The sequence below is a fragment of the Nomascus leucogenys genome, chromosome 1a, assembly GCF_006542625.1.
Source record: "Nomascus leucogenys isolate Asia chromosome 1a, Asia_NLE_v1, whole genome shotgun sequence".
NCBI classification, from domain to species: Eukaryota; Metazoa; Chordata; class Mammalia; order Primates; family Hylobatidae; genus Nomascus; species Nomascus leucogenys.
In genome coordinates this window covers 104,874,084-104,889,401 of record NC_044381.1, presented here as the reverse complement: position 1 = coordinate 104,889,401, position 15,318 = coordinate 104,874,084, and the positions used below count along the sequence as shown (strand labels likewise).

The 15,318-nt window shown below is 33.9% G+C and overlaps 1 protein-coding gene across 3 annotated transcripts in view; it reads left to right on the top strand.

Moving 5' to 3' along the window:
• Nucleotides 1-15,318, top strand: part of MDGA2 (MAM domain containing glycosylphosphatidylinositol anchor 2) — an 832,668-nt gene that overhangs the window by 776,663 nt on the left and 40,687 nt on the right. For all 3 annotated transcript variants that reach the window (XM_030813906.1, XM_003263751.4, XM_030813910.1), the window contains one exon: nucleotides 11,941-12,118. In XM_030813906.1, coding sequence (XP_030669766.1) covers nucleotides 11,941-12,118 — 178 coding nt within the window. The remainder of the gene's footprint in view (nucleotides 1-11,940; nucleotides 12,119-15,318) is intronic.

Below are 15,318 nucleotides of genomic sequence, written 5' to 3'. Positions count from 1 at the left end.
TTCTTCTTTAAAGAAATATCTATTGTCTTTTGCTTATGTTTGCAGAGGTCAGATTATTTGTTTTTTTTGCTGTCGAGTTGCGTAAATTCATTATATAGTTTGGACATTAACCCTTTATCTGATAATGTGGTTCACACATGATTTTTACAGTTTATTGCTAGCTTTGCATTTTGTTAATTGCTCCCTTTGTTGTACTGAACCTTTTTAGTTTGATGTAGTCCCAATTGTTTATTTTTTATTTTGCTGCTTATGCTCTTGGTTAAATATCCAAAAATTTCTTGTTGGAGCCAGTATTAAGGGGCTTCCACCCCTTTTTCTTCTAGGATTGTATAGCTTCACGTCTTATGCGTAGATCTTTAATCCATTTTGAGTTAATCTGTGTATGGTGTAAGGTAAGAGCCGGTTTCATTATTTTGCATGTAGATATTCATTTTCCCACACTATTTACTGAAGAGGCTATTCTTGCTTCATTGGGTCTTCTTGGTGGACTTATCAAAAATTTGTTGACTGTATATGCTTAAGTTTATTTCTAGTTTCTCTGTTCCATTTGTCTATATGTCTGTTTTTATGCTAGTCCAATATTGTTTTGATTACTATTGCTTTGTGAACACATTTTTATATTATTTTCTTTAAATAAGCTTATTTAAAAAACATTTTTAATAAAGTTGCCACTTGTATCTTAAGGACTGATGTTTTCCGTTAGAGGCTCATTTCCCCACAGATGAGAGTATGTTAACCTGACTGTGACCAAAGTGACTATTATGAGCCAGAATGTCTCATATTAACTTCTACTACATAAGACATTTACTTTTGTAAGTTTAGATAGGAAACTTGCAAAAGTTCAAATATCATTTCATTTTTAAGTCTTAAAATATCTATTATGATATTTATTATAAGTATTATAAAAAAGTCTTGTCATTAAAAAAATCCTGGCAAATTTGAGGTCAGACCGATTCTTTGCTCTGAACCCTGTTTTCTGTTAAGATGTTTATCAAGACAATACGTGCACTGCTGAACATACACTCTTAGCAGGAGTTTATGATGTTGCTGTGGTCCTGTTTCCTCAGAAGCATGTGATCTTTGCTCTGCCTTTCACCCTTTGAAGCATGCGATGTTTGTGACCTACTCCCTGTTCATGAACCCCCTCCGCTTTTAAAATCCCTAATAAAAACGTGCTGGTTTTGCGGCTCAGGTGGGCATCATGGACCTACCGATATGTGATGTCACCCCTGGCGGCCCAGCTGTAAAATTCCAAACAAACAAACAAACAAAAAATCCAATAATAAGGAAATGCTTTGATGATAAAATTGTAGTTACTAGAATTTTTTATATGTGCTAGATTTTAAATCATAACCTATTCTTTTAGAAACTAAAATAAAATATTATTTAATGTATCGAAATTTCACCTTCTTATGTCCTATTCATTAAATGTCAAATCTTTTAAACTCTACCAAATCATGAATATAAACAGTATTATTCAATATAATTTACTTAATCATGATTATAATTCATTATTAAATGTATTGCTAACTATATAAAACAGGAAATAAATTATTTAATATAATATGATAAATGTGCTCTTAAAGTTAAAAAGATTAATCATTCCCTAAGGTAAGTGTTAGCAATTACCTGTCGAATATTACAAAGGGGCAGGAATAAGAAAGGCTAACAAGATTCATTTGTACATTATTTATTCTGTATGTTTTCTGAGATACCACATTTACTCTTTTCATTTTTATCATTTTATTTTTTCTAGAGTTATTATATTTAGAAACAATAATTCTACATATTTTAATAGAGTTAAAATATAAAAATATAGAAACAATTTAAAGTTAATGAGCTCTTTCATTGATTTTCTTGGGATTAAAAGAACACAGCAATCACTCAATAAATATTGGCTATATTTTAAATATTCTTGGTTTTCATAATGTACTTGTGTTTGTGTAGGATTCTGGCTTGAAGTGGGCATAGTGGGGGAGGGTTTCATGGAACTTTCCTGTACATTTCTATGTAACTTCCTGTGAATCTGTAGTTATTTCAGAATAAATGTTTTTTAAAAGAAAAAAAAACACTCCTTATTGAAAAGGCTTTTAAAGTACTGAAGGGGATATGTAAGGGTGAGAAAAAGATACACAAATGACACACATGAATACTTACACACAAACTTGTTATAGTAAATTTTAAGAATATTAAAGAAATAGAAAATATTGGAAAATCTCATAAGCATGAGTATTGAAACACAAAGGATGGAAAATCGGATTGGCATGCTTCTTGATAGCATCTGTGCATACAAAAGACAATGGAACAATATTTTCAAACTATTAAAGGAGAAGAAAATCAAACCTAGAATAAATATTCAGCTAAACTATCCCACATGTATTTATTCATTTATTCAGCAGATATTTACTGTACAACCACTATGTGCAAACAGTACCAGGCATTGAGGATAATGCAGAAAATAAAATCAGAAAAATCTCTTATTCCACGTTTTTATGCAGTTGTAAAAGCAATTTAATTAACCTGTGATGCTCTCCACATTTCTCAACCACTCTGGAAAGCCTTGTTCAAACCTTTTCCTTTCCTTTAATAACTGAGGCTCACTGCTAGGGCTTAAGGATGCTGAGCTGAGCCTGTGACCAAACCTGAGCATTCTCTGGACCATACTGGCATGGTAATCTTAACTGAAGAGCTACGGCCAAGTCTGAAAGTAAAGTCAAAAAGGAAAACTGTGGCTTGTGTGGAGATCTTGATTATTCATCACCATGAGGAATATTGCTTGGGAATGAGGATGACTTTTAAGCAATTACTTCATAAGGTATATCCAGATGCCTCTAGGTTTATCCCTTTAATATACTTTAAACTGACATATTAGGAATGTAAAGTCACATAAAATATGTACTAAATATTAAAGACTATGTAAAATGACAGTTTTTGTTTTCATCTTCACTTCAGCTTTAGCTACTGTGAAAGCACTAATTTTTTTCAAGTTACTAAAGAACTTACTGTTTTCCAAAGTTCTGTTTTATTGTATGTGTCACAGTTGTTTTGGAACCACATGTTTAACTTTGTCATAACACCCTTGATATATGTAGGAAGTTTCAGCTTCAATGTTTTTTCAACTTCAATTTCTACTTTTTCTATTACTTCTGTTTCTGTGATGACAGGGCAAGAATATTTCCCTTGGCTGTCACTAAAGACCTTGTTCTCTGTGCTTAATGCTTAGTTTTCTTTAAAAAGATCCTTAAGTATATTTGCAAGGCCTTTCATTTATTTACTGGTGAGCTTTACCAGATACTCTGCTTGCATAGCCAGTTCACATCTCTTCAGACAGCAGTGGCTCACTAAGACAGGTGAAGGAAGAAAACTTGCTAAACTGCATGAAAGACTGAGAGACCCACTGATGCTGTGGACGCATTCAATGCTGGCTTTACCTGAGGGCTGCTGTGTTTGTTTTGCTTTATAATCAGTAACTTATGCTAAAAGAAATATAAATAAGAAATACTATAGGGAATTATTTTCAAGATACTCAAAGCTAAATGGAAGTTGAAAGTAGTTTGTTGTATAAGTTAAAAACTTTTTGAAAAGGTCAGTTGAGAATTTGACAAATTAACAAATGCATTTTTCTATTCTTGTAATTTTCTTTATTAACTGCTCTCTCATTACTTAAAATTACAACAGAGAAGGCTAAGTTTTATGGCACAAGAATGGGAAGACCAACCCACAGCTGCACAAAACAAGAAAGGTGACAAATGAACTTTTAATAGATTGTATAAAGTCCAAGCAAAAACGGTAGCCTTGAAAACCTAGTATTTAAATCAAATAGAGGTCATGGTGGTGGAAGTGAGCAGCAAGTGGCTAGGGGAGAAAAAGCATTGAGTTCTGAAATGCTTTATGTCAGGAATAAAAAATATCACGAACAATTCCCAAAGGAAATACAGAGTTCCAGGCATGGGAAAGAGGATGATTTTAGCATAAGTGAGAGAAGAGCAATAGAGTGGGTCTTATATTCCCTGATAAAGAAGGGCAATAGAGTGGATGCCTATATTCCCTGATAAAAGGCACCTACAACCGAGCAGAGTAGGAAAGAAGGATGCATGCTCACTTCCCAGCGTGTAGTTGAGGAAGATTGCAAGACTTGCCTAGAAGTTCTGAGATCTGGGTCCCACTTGGGGGAGCCCTCAAGTAGCATAGTAGAGTAGGGTAGACTGAGTCAAATTTTCAGGGAATGGAGCCTGATATTTGTTTGTCTTACTGTAGTTCTGGGGAAGCTGTCAGGATTCACCAATCCCACACCCCTTCAAAAGAAAAGGGAAAGATAATGATGTTAGGCTCAAGGAACTTGTGATTTGCCTAAGAAAGATGCAGACTGATTAGAACTAGTGACTAGAGGCCAAGACAGTTCCAAGGACTTAAAAAATAAATGCTATAGATGCTAGACACTAGAACACAACTAGAAAAACCAGTTGAAGTTGACTGAGTTCAAACAAGAAGTATTCTCTCCTCTACCACACCAGGATGCTTTCAAGGAAAACTCTTTAATTTAGACATAATTCAATTAATAAAAATAATATAAGATTCCAAAGACCAAAGGCAGATAAAAACTTATAAATATCTGGATATCTAAAAAATACACAGTCACTTCTAAAGGTGTTAATAGCGTGAGCAAAGTATGATAAGCAAAATATTTCTATGATGTGAAAAGTGCCTACTCAGAAGAATTCTTGCTGAATGTAAAAAGATGATACTCAAATTTGTGGTAATGAAAGAAGAAAAGTTATATAATTAGTTGAATAAATGTTTGCTATTATTAGTAGAAAATAAAAATAAGATTCATTTAATGCCATGTTAGTTATTATCTCCTTTCCCCTAAAAGGGGTTATTAAAACAATAGTGCATCTCAAAAATCAGTGTTACGTTTTATTTGGGATTGTAAGACAATTTGATTTTAATCCATGGAAATGTCATCTTCATGGTTTCTTATTCTGTTGGAAAATCATTAGTGTGCATGATTTAGGGTCTGTAATTCCTGAATTTTTAATGTCATCTATTATTTTTACTGTCAGTATGGTTGCTAAACATGAATAGGAGTTTCCTATAAAATGGATATATCAATATCTTATAGAGTTACATAAAAATAAATGAAATAAGCACACATATATGCCTTGTATTCAGTTGTTGCATTTCCTGTTTTGTTTTAGTTTTCACTTACCTGGTACTTTTCAATGGAGCTCATTATAGTGGTTAAAAAGATTTATAGTCTGGTTCACCACATGTGCTCACTCGTAAGTGGGAATTGAACAATGAGAACACATGGACACAGGAAGGGGAACGTCACACTCTGGGGACTGTTGTGGGGTGGGGGATGGGGGAGGGACAGCATTAGGAGATATACCTAATGCTAAATGACGAGTTAATGGGTACAGGAAATCAACATGGCACATGGATACATATGTAACAAACCTGCACATTGTGCACATGTACCCTAAAACTTAAAGCATAATAATAATAAAATTAAAAAAAAGAAAAAAAAGATTTATAGTCCAAAAAAAAAAAGAGGAAAACATGACCACTTTTATTCCCTTCACATTTCAGAATCTGTTGCAGCCTTCTGCTTTAAATTAGTTAATTTTGTTTCTTATAAAATTAAGAGAAAAAATTAACGTGGTTTTTCCTCTGGAGACCTTTTCAGCAATAGCTTTTTAATTATCTTCTGTGGTAAAAATAACAAATTACAATTTTTAATAAAAAGTCTCACTTTAGGGTACTTGGGGGTTTTTAGGCTAACCTCTAAATCATCTGAATGGAATATACTTCCTGGGGATAAAAGAAAAATTAAATGGATTTTTAAAATTGACATGAAGAAAATAGTTTAACACTTACTTATATGTCATCATGCTTATAAGTATGATCTGGGATTGTCATCTGCTGTATTGTTTAGAACCCATCTTCTCTGAGGGTTTTCTGGCATTGCGTTCAATCAGTGGAATAATATTGCATCTCCTTTTGTGTACGTGCAAACATTGCGTTTAGTTTTCCATTTTTACATTTTGCACAGCTCACTGAGATACAATATGAAGTATTTAATTGCTTATTCCACCAACTGCTGAAGTATACGCTTTCATTACAGCTTAAATTAAAGACTTGGAATCAAAGTTATTGCTTTTTAAATACACATATGAAGTTATGGACACTGGAGTTTGTAATAAGTGACAACATCAACGTATCTCCTGACTAAAATTACTTGAGTAGAACACTCATTATAACAAGAGGATACCTGCATGTCCCTTTGTAATGTACTACAAATTTCGGTGGTATTAAACTCTTATTTAAACTTATGTTAACATCAAGAAAAGTACACCTTGATTAAACTTGTGTCTTTAGGTAACAGTAAAATGTCAAATAAATTATTCTGTATATATTTTTGTGTGTTTAAATTGATTTTATCTATCTTTTAAAATCATAGCACTTTGCCTATTGTTCATATATATATAAATCTAAAATTAAGAGACAGTAAAAGCATCATAATTTGTATTATGTTATAGAATTTTAACCTACCGAACTAATAGAAGCTTCCTAATACCTAGTATTAACTATGCATGCTTATCTGAAAGATAAGTGCTTTCTGTGGAATTAGGATTTTTTCCTTCACCACTGTATGTAAATTCAGTGACTGTATGCAGTTTTCACTGAAATAACTTTGATTTTCTGCCGTATTCCTTGGAGGCCAGTTAAATATACATTGTATGCTGGCATTTAATTTCATCATATTTTTATCAAGTTAATGACCAGACATAGTGTATTATAACTAAATACATAAGGGCTCTGGTAAAAACAATTAAGGGAGCAATATATTCAGGTAAAGCAAAGGAGGAAGTGATACCAAAAAGAGTCATTTTGGGTCTAACCACGTTCTGTACCTGCCACTTAAAAGAGTTACCTTAACCTGTCTCTGCTTCAGTTTTTGCCTTCATGAAATAGGGCTAAATATAGATACTACCTGCTAGGGTTTGTGGGATATTGCATATAATGATAGGTATAAGACAGTTAAAATAGTGGCATATAGTAAAGACTAATAGATGTATTTTTTTCTTAATTTTCTGAGCTGAAAATACAAGTTAGGAAGTTATCAATTTAGAGATATTAGAAGAAGCTATTAATAGTAATGAGGTGGTTTGGCAGGACTAATCTGTGCCTCACCAAATGTAGCCTCTGGATTATTTGTATCCAAATTACTATGTGGGAGAGGAGGTGCTTTTTAAAGATCATATTTTTAGATCTCATTGAACCATAATTACTGATGGTTGAGACTTAGAATTTTGGTTAACAGTGTCATCTAGTGATTCTCATATATGCGGAAATATGAGAACCACTAATACAGAGTACCAAAAACGCCATATACAAAACTCTGTTGAACATCAACATTTAGAACACAGGAAAAGAAAATAAGGAGTAGCCAAAGATGCAGATGTGGGAAGCAATATGAGAGAGAGCACTGTCATACAATTCAAGGGAGAAAGAGTTTTAAGAAAATTCAGAATTCCTTCTCTCTTTTATTCTCTAATTCTCTTTATTAAAAACAGAGAAACATTTCAGGCCTACACAAAATAACATAATCATAATTTTTACATCTACCATTAATCTAAAACAAAACAAAACAAAAATCACTCGGTAGAGTTGAAGTCCTTTCTTTACCCCTCACAATTGCATCATCATCTCTTGCACTCTTCTAACCTATTTAAACAGTATCTTCAACTCAGTGTTTACTATTTCTCTTCATTTGTTTATTCTTTAATATGTACATAGCTATACATCCTCTTTAAAATGCATAGTTTAAAACTAAATTTTATAACATCTAGTTCAAAATTAATTTTAGTTCAATATTACTTTTGTGAAAGTTTTCCATGTTGATGTATGTTGCATAGGTTCCTTTTTCATGCCACATTTTATATTCCGGTTTATGAACAGTCTACAATTTCATTGTCACCTCTTAAACGATTGAGGTATAGATGATTTTCCATTTTCTATGCCATGAATATACTTGTTTCCAAGTATAAGAATTTACCAGTTCTCATTGTAACATGGCTTTTAATGCAAATTACTCTCCAAACTTACACCAATTTGCATTTTCATCAAGGATACATGTTTGAAAGACAATTTTTCATGGATTGCTTCTATTTCTTTGTGTCTTGTGCCCAGAGGCACCAGTTGCCCTTTTATTACAGCCTGTCTTTTCGAGTCATTAGCATAGCAAATGTCTTTTGAATGTAGTGTCTTCCTCTGGAACAGAGGGGAGATTTGTTTGTTTGATGTCCTTTGATGTCTCCTTTCTGGGCAATGGTTGGACAGATTTGGTTACTATCAGTTATAAAGACTAAGGTTTCTTAAACTCAGAGTCCTTCAGATGTGATGCACAATCAAGGCATGTGCAGCGTCCCCCTTGGCACATCTGCAGTACTTCTGTGGAACTTCGGAGGTGGGGAGGATCAATGCTAAAATAAAGCTTGGGATTTATGCTGAGTCATGAGTCATTTTCTCTGACCAAGTAGTCTCCAGTCTTCTGCTAATAGTCAAGATATTGTGGCAGGCTAACTTGTTAGCTTATACGTAGGATAAATATCTCATTTGTTTCCCACCCCATCCCCTGGTTCTGACGTGCACAAAGATTCTCATTGTTTTACATCTATACAAAGCCCTAATAGTTAATTTTTAAAAAGTTTTTGCCTACTTGATGGTGGAAAATAATGTTGTGGTTTTAATTTCCATTTCCTTGATTCATTGTGAGGCTAAGCCTCTTCTTCAGTTACTTACTTGTTTGGGCTTCCTCATCTATGATTTACTTGTTATTTAGCTCAATTTGCTACTGAATTCTTTTCCTTGTTTATTAAAATGAGTTTTTAATAAAGTCTAGTTAATTGTGTATATTAACATGTGTAAAATATCTTCTTCAAACTTCTGGCTTGTATTTTTCCTGTTTAATGGTGAATACTGATGAGAACAAATTTTTTAACTTGAAAGTTTATATTTAATTAATTTTAAATTTGATAGACAAATTTATCAATCTTTTTCTTCATGATTCATCCTTCCCTGTACTGTTTAAGAAAGCAATATATTGGCCAGGCACGGTGACTTACACCTGTAATCCCAGCACTTCAGGAGGCCGAGGTGGGTGATCACTTGAGGTAAAGAGTTTGAGACCAGCCTGGCCAAGATGGTGTAACCCTGTCTCTACTAAAAATACAAAAAAATTAGCCAGGCGTGGTGGTGGATGCCTGTAATTCCAGTTACTCAGGAGGCCGAGGCAGGAGAATTGCTTGAATCCTGGAGGTGGAGGTTGCAGTGAGCCAAGATAGCACCATTGCACTCCAGCCTGGGTGACAGAGTGAGACTGTCTTAGAAAAAAAAAAAAAAGTAATATTTTACCTGAGATTATAATAACATTTTTTCTGTATTTTTTCCTAAATGATTTAAATTTTGTGTTTTAAATTTAATTGTTTAATTCTCCTGAGACTGAATTTTATGTATAAGGTATGATATAAGGTTCCAATTCAAGTGGTTTTTTTCCATATGCATAACCAATTGAATAGTATGTATTTTTCTCTCTTTTGTGCAGACACTCTATAGATTTCATATTTGGGCTTTCTGTCCCATTCCATTGTTTAATTTGTCATTTGTGTAGGACTGTGCTAGTAGCACACATCACATATGTGAACATATGTGATGTGTGATATGTGTATGTGTGTGTACATGTGCATATAGTGTGTACGTGTGTGTGTACATAGAGAAAGTCCTAGGTAAAAATCCAAGGGAAAATGGCATTCCAAAGTAACAAACAGAATTTCTGTCCAAACTACTTTTGCCCTCAGCTGTTTGCCAACCCAGACAAACTTGAACTTTGATTCTTAATAGTTTGGCACCATTGAGGCAGACAGCAATGTAACTCAAGGCCTTCTCAAAGCAAGGGATCTTCTTCACTCTAATTTGTGACACCAAAGAGTATCACAATCAAAGTAAAAGTAAGCCATATTGTTGATGACCTTAGGAGCATGTTAGAAACAATGGTACATCTATCCAGAGTGTGTCTTTGTCATAGGCCACAGATAACCCCCAACAATAGAATTTTAAGCCGTATTATCAGCACCCAGTGAAAAATAACCAAGCAAATAAAAGGAGAAAAGCCCCATGAAAAAGGATACCATAGATTTCAGCTATGAAAAATATCAGACACATATTACAAGGCAATGATGCATACTATATGTTTAGATACATACAGAAAGAGGACTGTGTCTGTCATATGTATATATATATATATCTATCTGAAGGAGAATAAAAAAATTTGTCATAATTTTATAAGCCAGCAAAATATTAATAGCTTAAAAGTCACAATTTACAAGAGCAAACGATGTTGTGGATTACCTGTTATCTCATCTAATAAATTATATACATAAATTTAACAAAGAAAGCTTCAAAGTGCTTGTAAAAGACATTCAAGTGTATATGCATATGGAAGGATAGAGTGAGAGAAAAGGAAAGAGAGATTTCTACGTAGACAACTCTATAGATCTATTTTGGTTTTGTTTTTCCAATTATTATACACTTTATTGTTACTAAAGTACAATTTTAAATAGATTATGCTGAGCATTCTCACTTGTAATTCTAAAAAAACCTCTGATATATAAGCATTAAAAATAAAGCATCCTCTACCTTTTTGCTGGATCTTCTTTATCCAATTAATCAAGTTCCCTTTCATTCCTAGCTTGTTCATAGTTTTATTATAAATAGGAGTTGATATTTCCCAAATTTTTCTCCATCTAGTAGAAATATGTTTTTTCTTCTTTTACCAGTTAACTATGTTAACATATTTTCTAATGTTAAGCAATTCCTTCATCCTTGCAAGAGAAACAATACTGGATGTAAAACTTGATGAATTTGCGAACAGTACTGTTTGATGAATTTGGAAACAATACTGTATGTTAAAACTTTATGAATTTGGTTTGTATACATATAGTTTTTCTTTCTTGTACCATCCTTACTTTTTGGTTTAAATTAAATAACATAGCTGGACCGTTATTGTTTTTCTTTTTAAAAATATCTGCAAGATTTTTTAAAAGATTAGAATTCTTTCCTGAACATTTTGATAACTGTGCTGTGAAATTATCTGAGCATTGTGATTTTTTAGTGAGGGAAGCATTGTGAAACTCATTCTTCGTTTAACATATTACAATCACACTTTCATTACTCTGACACCATTTATTTCAAGGAGACCATCGCTTCCGTCTTGCCAAATCCCACGGTAAATTCCTAGCCTTCATCTTAACTTCCCAACATTCTTCTTATGGAGATGTCCTCTGATTAACTGAAGAGTGCCCCTCTCCAGCCTTCCCACTATGACTCTTAATCTCCTTGTGATTTTTTATTTTTCCTTATTGTACATATGACTAACTGAAATTTTATATTATAAATTTGTTTATTGTGCCTCTCTTTTTAATAAACTTGAAAAATTAAGGATTTGTCTTTGTTTTATACTTCTAATGCCCAGAATATATGGGAACTGTTATATATGCAATGCATATGTTTGCTGATGTGATAGAGTTGTAAGTATTCAAGAATGTCGTATGCCATTAATATGTTAAGCAAGAAGTAGCTAAACTTAGATCTCTCCCGACTTTGAGATCAGAGACACTCTGGAATTTTCTGACTCTTACTAAACATTAGATGATATATTAAATCTATTAAATACCTTTGATCATTTGGCAATTACCTGCAAACATCTGCATGTAAACATCTCAAAATTTGTTTCTCATTATAGAAACTTGAACTTTAATAATATGTATTCATTAATATAACGTAGTTTTTTATTTCATAAAATTTCAGAATTTGTTTTCAATTTTCTTAGTACCTCTGAAGAACATACTGGGAACATTATTATTGTTTTGATTTCAGGCTGGACAGCAGCGTTGGTGGGAGCAGGAGATTAAAATAAATGGGAATATTCAAAAGGGAGAATTAATTACATATAACTTGACAGAGCTAATTAAACCAGAAGCTTATGAAGTCCGACTGACTCCTCTCACCAAATTTGGTGAAGGAGATTCAACAATTCGTGTGATCAAATATAGTGGTAAGTAGCCTTTCATTTAAAATTATTTATTTATATATTTAGCTATATGGAAAATTTTGGTTGCTGCTATCTACCAAATTTAGACACAAAGTAAAACTTAGCATATTGACTTTCTGGATCATTAGCCGGTTAACTAAACAACAAAACCAAAACCGATACCTGAATCACCATAAATGTGACATTTGATTACAAATGTAGAGATACAGAATAATTTAGTTAATTGTGAACCTATGCGTTATAAGCAATGTTTATTTTTGATCCCACAAGTTATACTACAGTATTTGTCTGCATTTTATCTTTTCAAATTCTTGATGACTTTAAAACTTATTAAGAAGTAAAAAAAAGGCCGGGCGCGGTGGCTCACGCTTGTAATCCCAGCACTTTGGGAGGCCGAGGTGGGCGGATCACGAGGTCAGGAGATCGAGACCACGGTGAAACCCCGTCTCTACTAAAAATACAAAAAATTAGCCGGGCGTGGTGGTGGGCGCCTGTAGTCCCAGCTACTCGGAGAGGCTGAAGCAGGAGAATGGCGTGAACCCGGGAGGCGGAGCTTGCAGTGAGCCGAGATTGCGCCACTGCACTCCAGCCTGGGTGACAGAGCGAGACTCCATCTCAAAAAAAAAAAAAAAAAAAAAAAAAGAAGTAAAAAAAGATCAAAATGCCATTTTCTGTTTTTTAAATAAAATTAATAGATTTCAGTTTTAGAGTAGTTTAAGGTTTACAGAAAATTGGCAGGAAGTATGGACAGCCCCGTCTCCCTGACACAATATCCCTATTATTAACATCTTACATTATTGTGGTACATTGGTAAACATTGATTAACAAATACTAAGAAATTATTATTAAAATCAATTTTACATTAGTTATTTGTGTTTGCAGTTACATGGATTTTGACAAGTGTATATAATTTATCCACCATTACAGTATCACACAGAATGGTTTCACTGCCTGAAAAGTCCCCATGCTCTACCCATTTCTCTCTCCTTTCTCCAGTCCAGGCAACCAATGATATGTTTACTCTGTCTATAGTTTCTCCTTTTCGGGAGTGTTGTAAATTTGGGATCTACAGCATGTAGCGCTTTTTAGACTGCCTTATTTCACTTAGAAATACATAAGATTTCTGTATGCCTTTTTGGTCCTTCATGGCACATTTCTTTTTATCATTGAATAATCTCCATTGCATAAATGTACCGGTTTATTTATATACATATCAAAAGACATCTTAGTTGCTGGATTTTTGTCTTGGTTGTTGGTGGCCATTCATTTTTCATATTGCTAATGTTAAAAAATGCTAAATGTTTGTGCGTGTGTGTGTTAGTGATAGTTTTCTTTTTATTAACTATATGCATAAAATATTTCTTCACTACTTAAATGTCCTATTTGGAGAAAAATAGAAATTAGTGCAGGACTTTGAAAAAGTTAAAAGTGGATCTAAAACTTTTATCTAGAATTAATATCTCAGAGAGAAACAATGGCAGTTAGATATATTTTTTCTTTCTTTCTTTTGGAGACAGGATTTTGCTTTTGTTGCCGAGGCTGGAGTGCAATGCTGGAATCTTGGCTCACCCCAACCTCCACCTCCCGGGTCCAAGCAATTATCCTGCCTCAGCCTCCCGAGTAGCTGGGATTGCAGGCATGTGCCACCATGCCCTACTAATTTCGTATTTTTAGTAGAGACGAGGTTTCTCCATGTTGGTCAGGCTGGTCTCGAACTCCCGACCTCAGGTGATCCACCTGCCTCGGCCTCCCAAAGTGCTAGATTACAGGTATGAGCCACTGCGCTCAGCCTAGATATGTTATTTTAGTGTATACTAAAGAGATAAATATTTTAAAAATTGAAATGTGTGCATTTTAGAATTTTAACATTCAATATTAGCTATAGAATTTTCAATGTATTTCAGGTTTGAATGAATCATTTTTTAAACAGTTCGTATTTATTGTATTGCTTCAGTAGAATATTATTATTACTATATATATAATTTTTGAGGTGGAGTCTCACTCTGTCTCCCAAGCTGGAGTGCAGTGGCGTGATCTCCACTCACTGCAACCTCCACCTCTTGAGTTCAAGTGAATCTCCTGCCTCATCTTCCCTAGTAGCTGGTATTACAGGCACTTGCCACCACGCCCAGCTAATGTTTGTATGTTTAGTAGAGAGAGGGTTTCTCCATGGGCAGCCTGGTCTCAAACTTCTGACCTCAGGTGATCCACCCGCTTCAGCCTCCCAAAGTGCTTGGATTACGGGCATGAGCCACAGCACCCGGCCAAAAGTGATTCTTTTTATCATTGATTATCAGAGTCTGAGTTAAAAAGATAATAGAATGCTTTGTTCGCAGCTGCAGTACTCCATTGTGTTTACCCTTAAGTATACGTTTCCTGCTTAAGGCGGAACTAGTGAATACTGTCAAACGTGAAATGTGAAGTAAAACTATTAAAAACTCATTAAAGTTGTTTGTCCTCACAGTTTTTACCAAAAACATAAGATGTATAATGTAGAGTGCATTAATATCAATATCTTTAAAAGATGAAGGTATTCGGACCCAGAAAGTTTCAGTGTCCTGCAAAGTTAAATGACTGTGAAATGACAAACCTGACTAGAATTAGGGTTCATCACTCCATTAGAGAAGATCTTTACTTCTTTGCTAAAGTTAATTGATCATTATGACTTTCCTTAAGAGATTTTAAAAAGTTAATTAGCTCAATAGTTGTTATTGAAAACTCTGAGGCAGCAAACTAAAATGAAAAATACATGCGGAAAATAGATATTACTTTTAATAATAAGTTTTCAAAATTGTTTTTACACACTTAGGCATACATATTAAGATCTCCAACTTTTTTTAGAATTATTTTTATGTAATATAGGTTTGGGCAATGTATACTTTAATGGTTTTTAGTCTGTTTGGGCTGCCATAACAAAATACCGTAGTGGGAGGCTTAAACAACACAAATTTATTTCTCACACTTTCAGAGGCTGAGAAGTCCAAGATCAAAGCACTGGCATAGTTAGCTTCTGGTGAGAGCTCTCTTCCTAATTTATAGACGGTCACCTTTTCACCATGTCTTCTTCACATGGCAGAGAGAGCTCTCTGGTGTCTCCTCCTCTTGTAAGGACACCAATCCCATTGGATTGGGGCCAAGATTAATTTAATCTTAATTACCTCCCTAAAGGCTTTATCCCCAAATACAATCATACTGGGGATTAA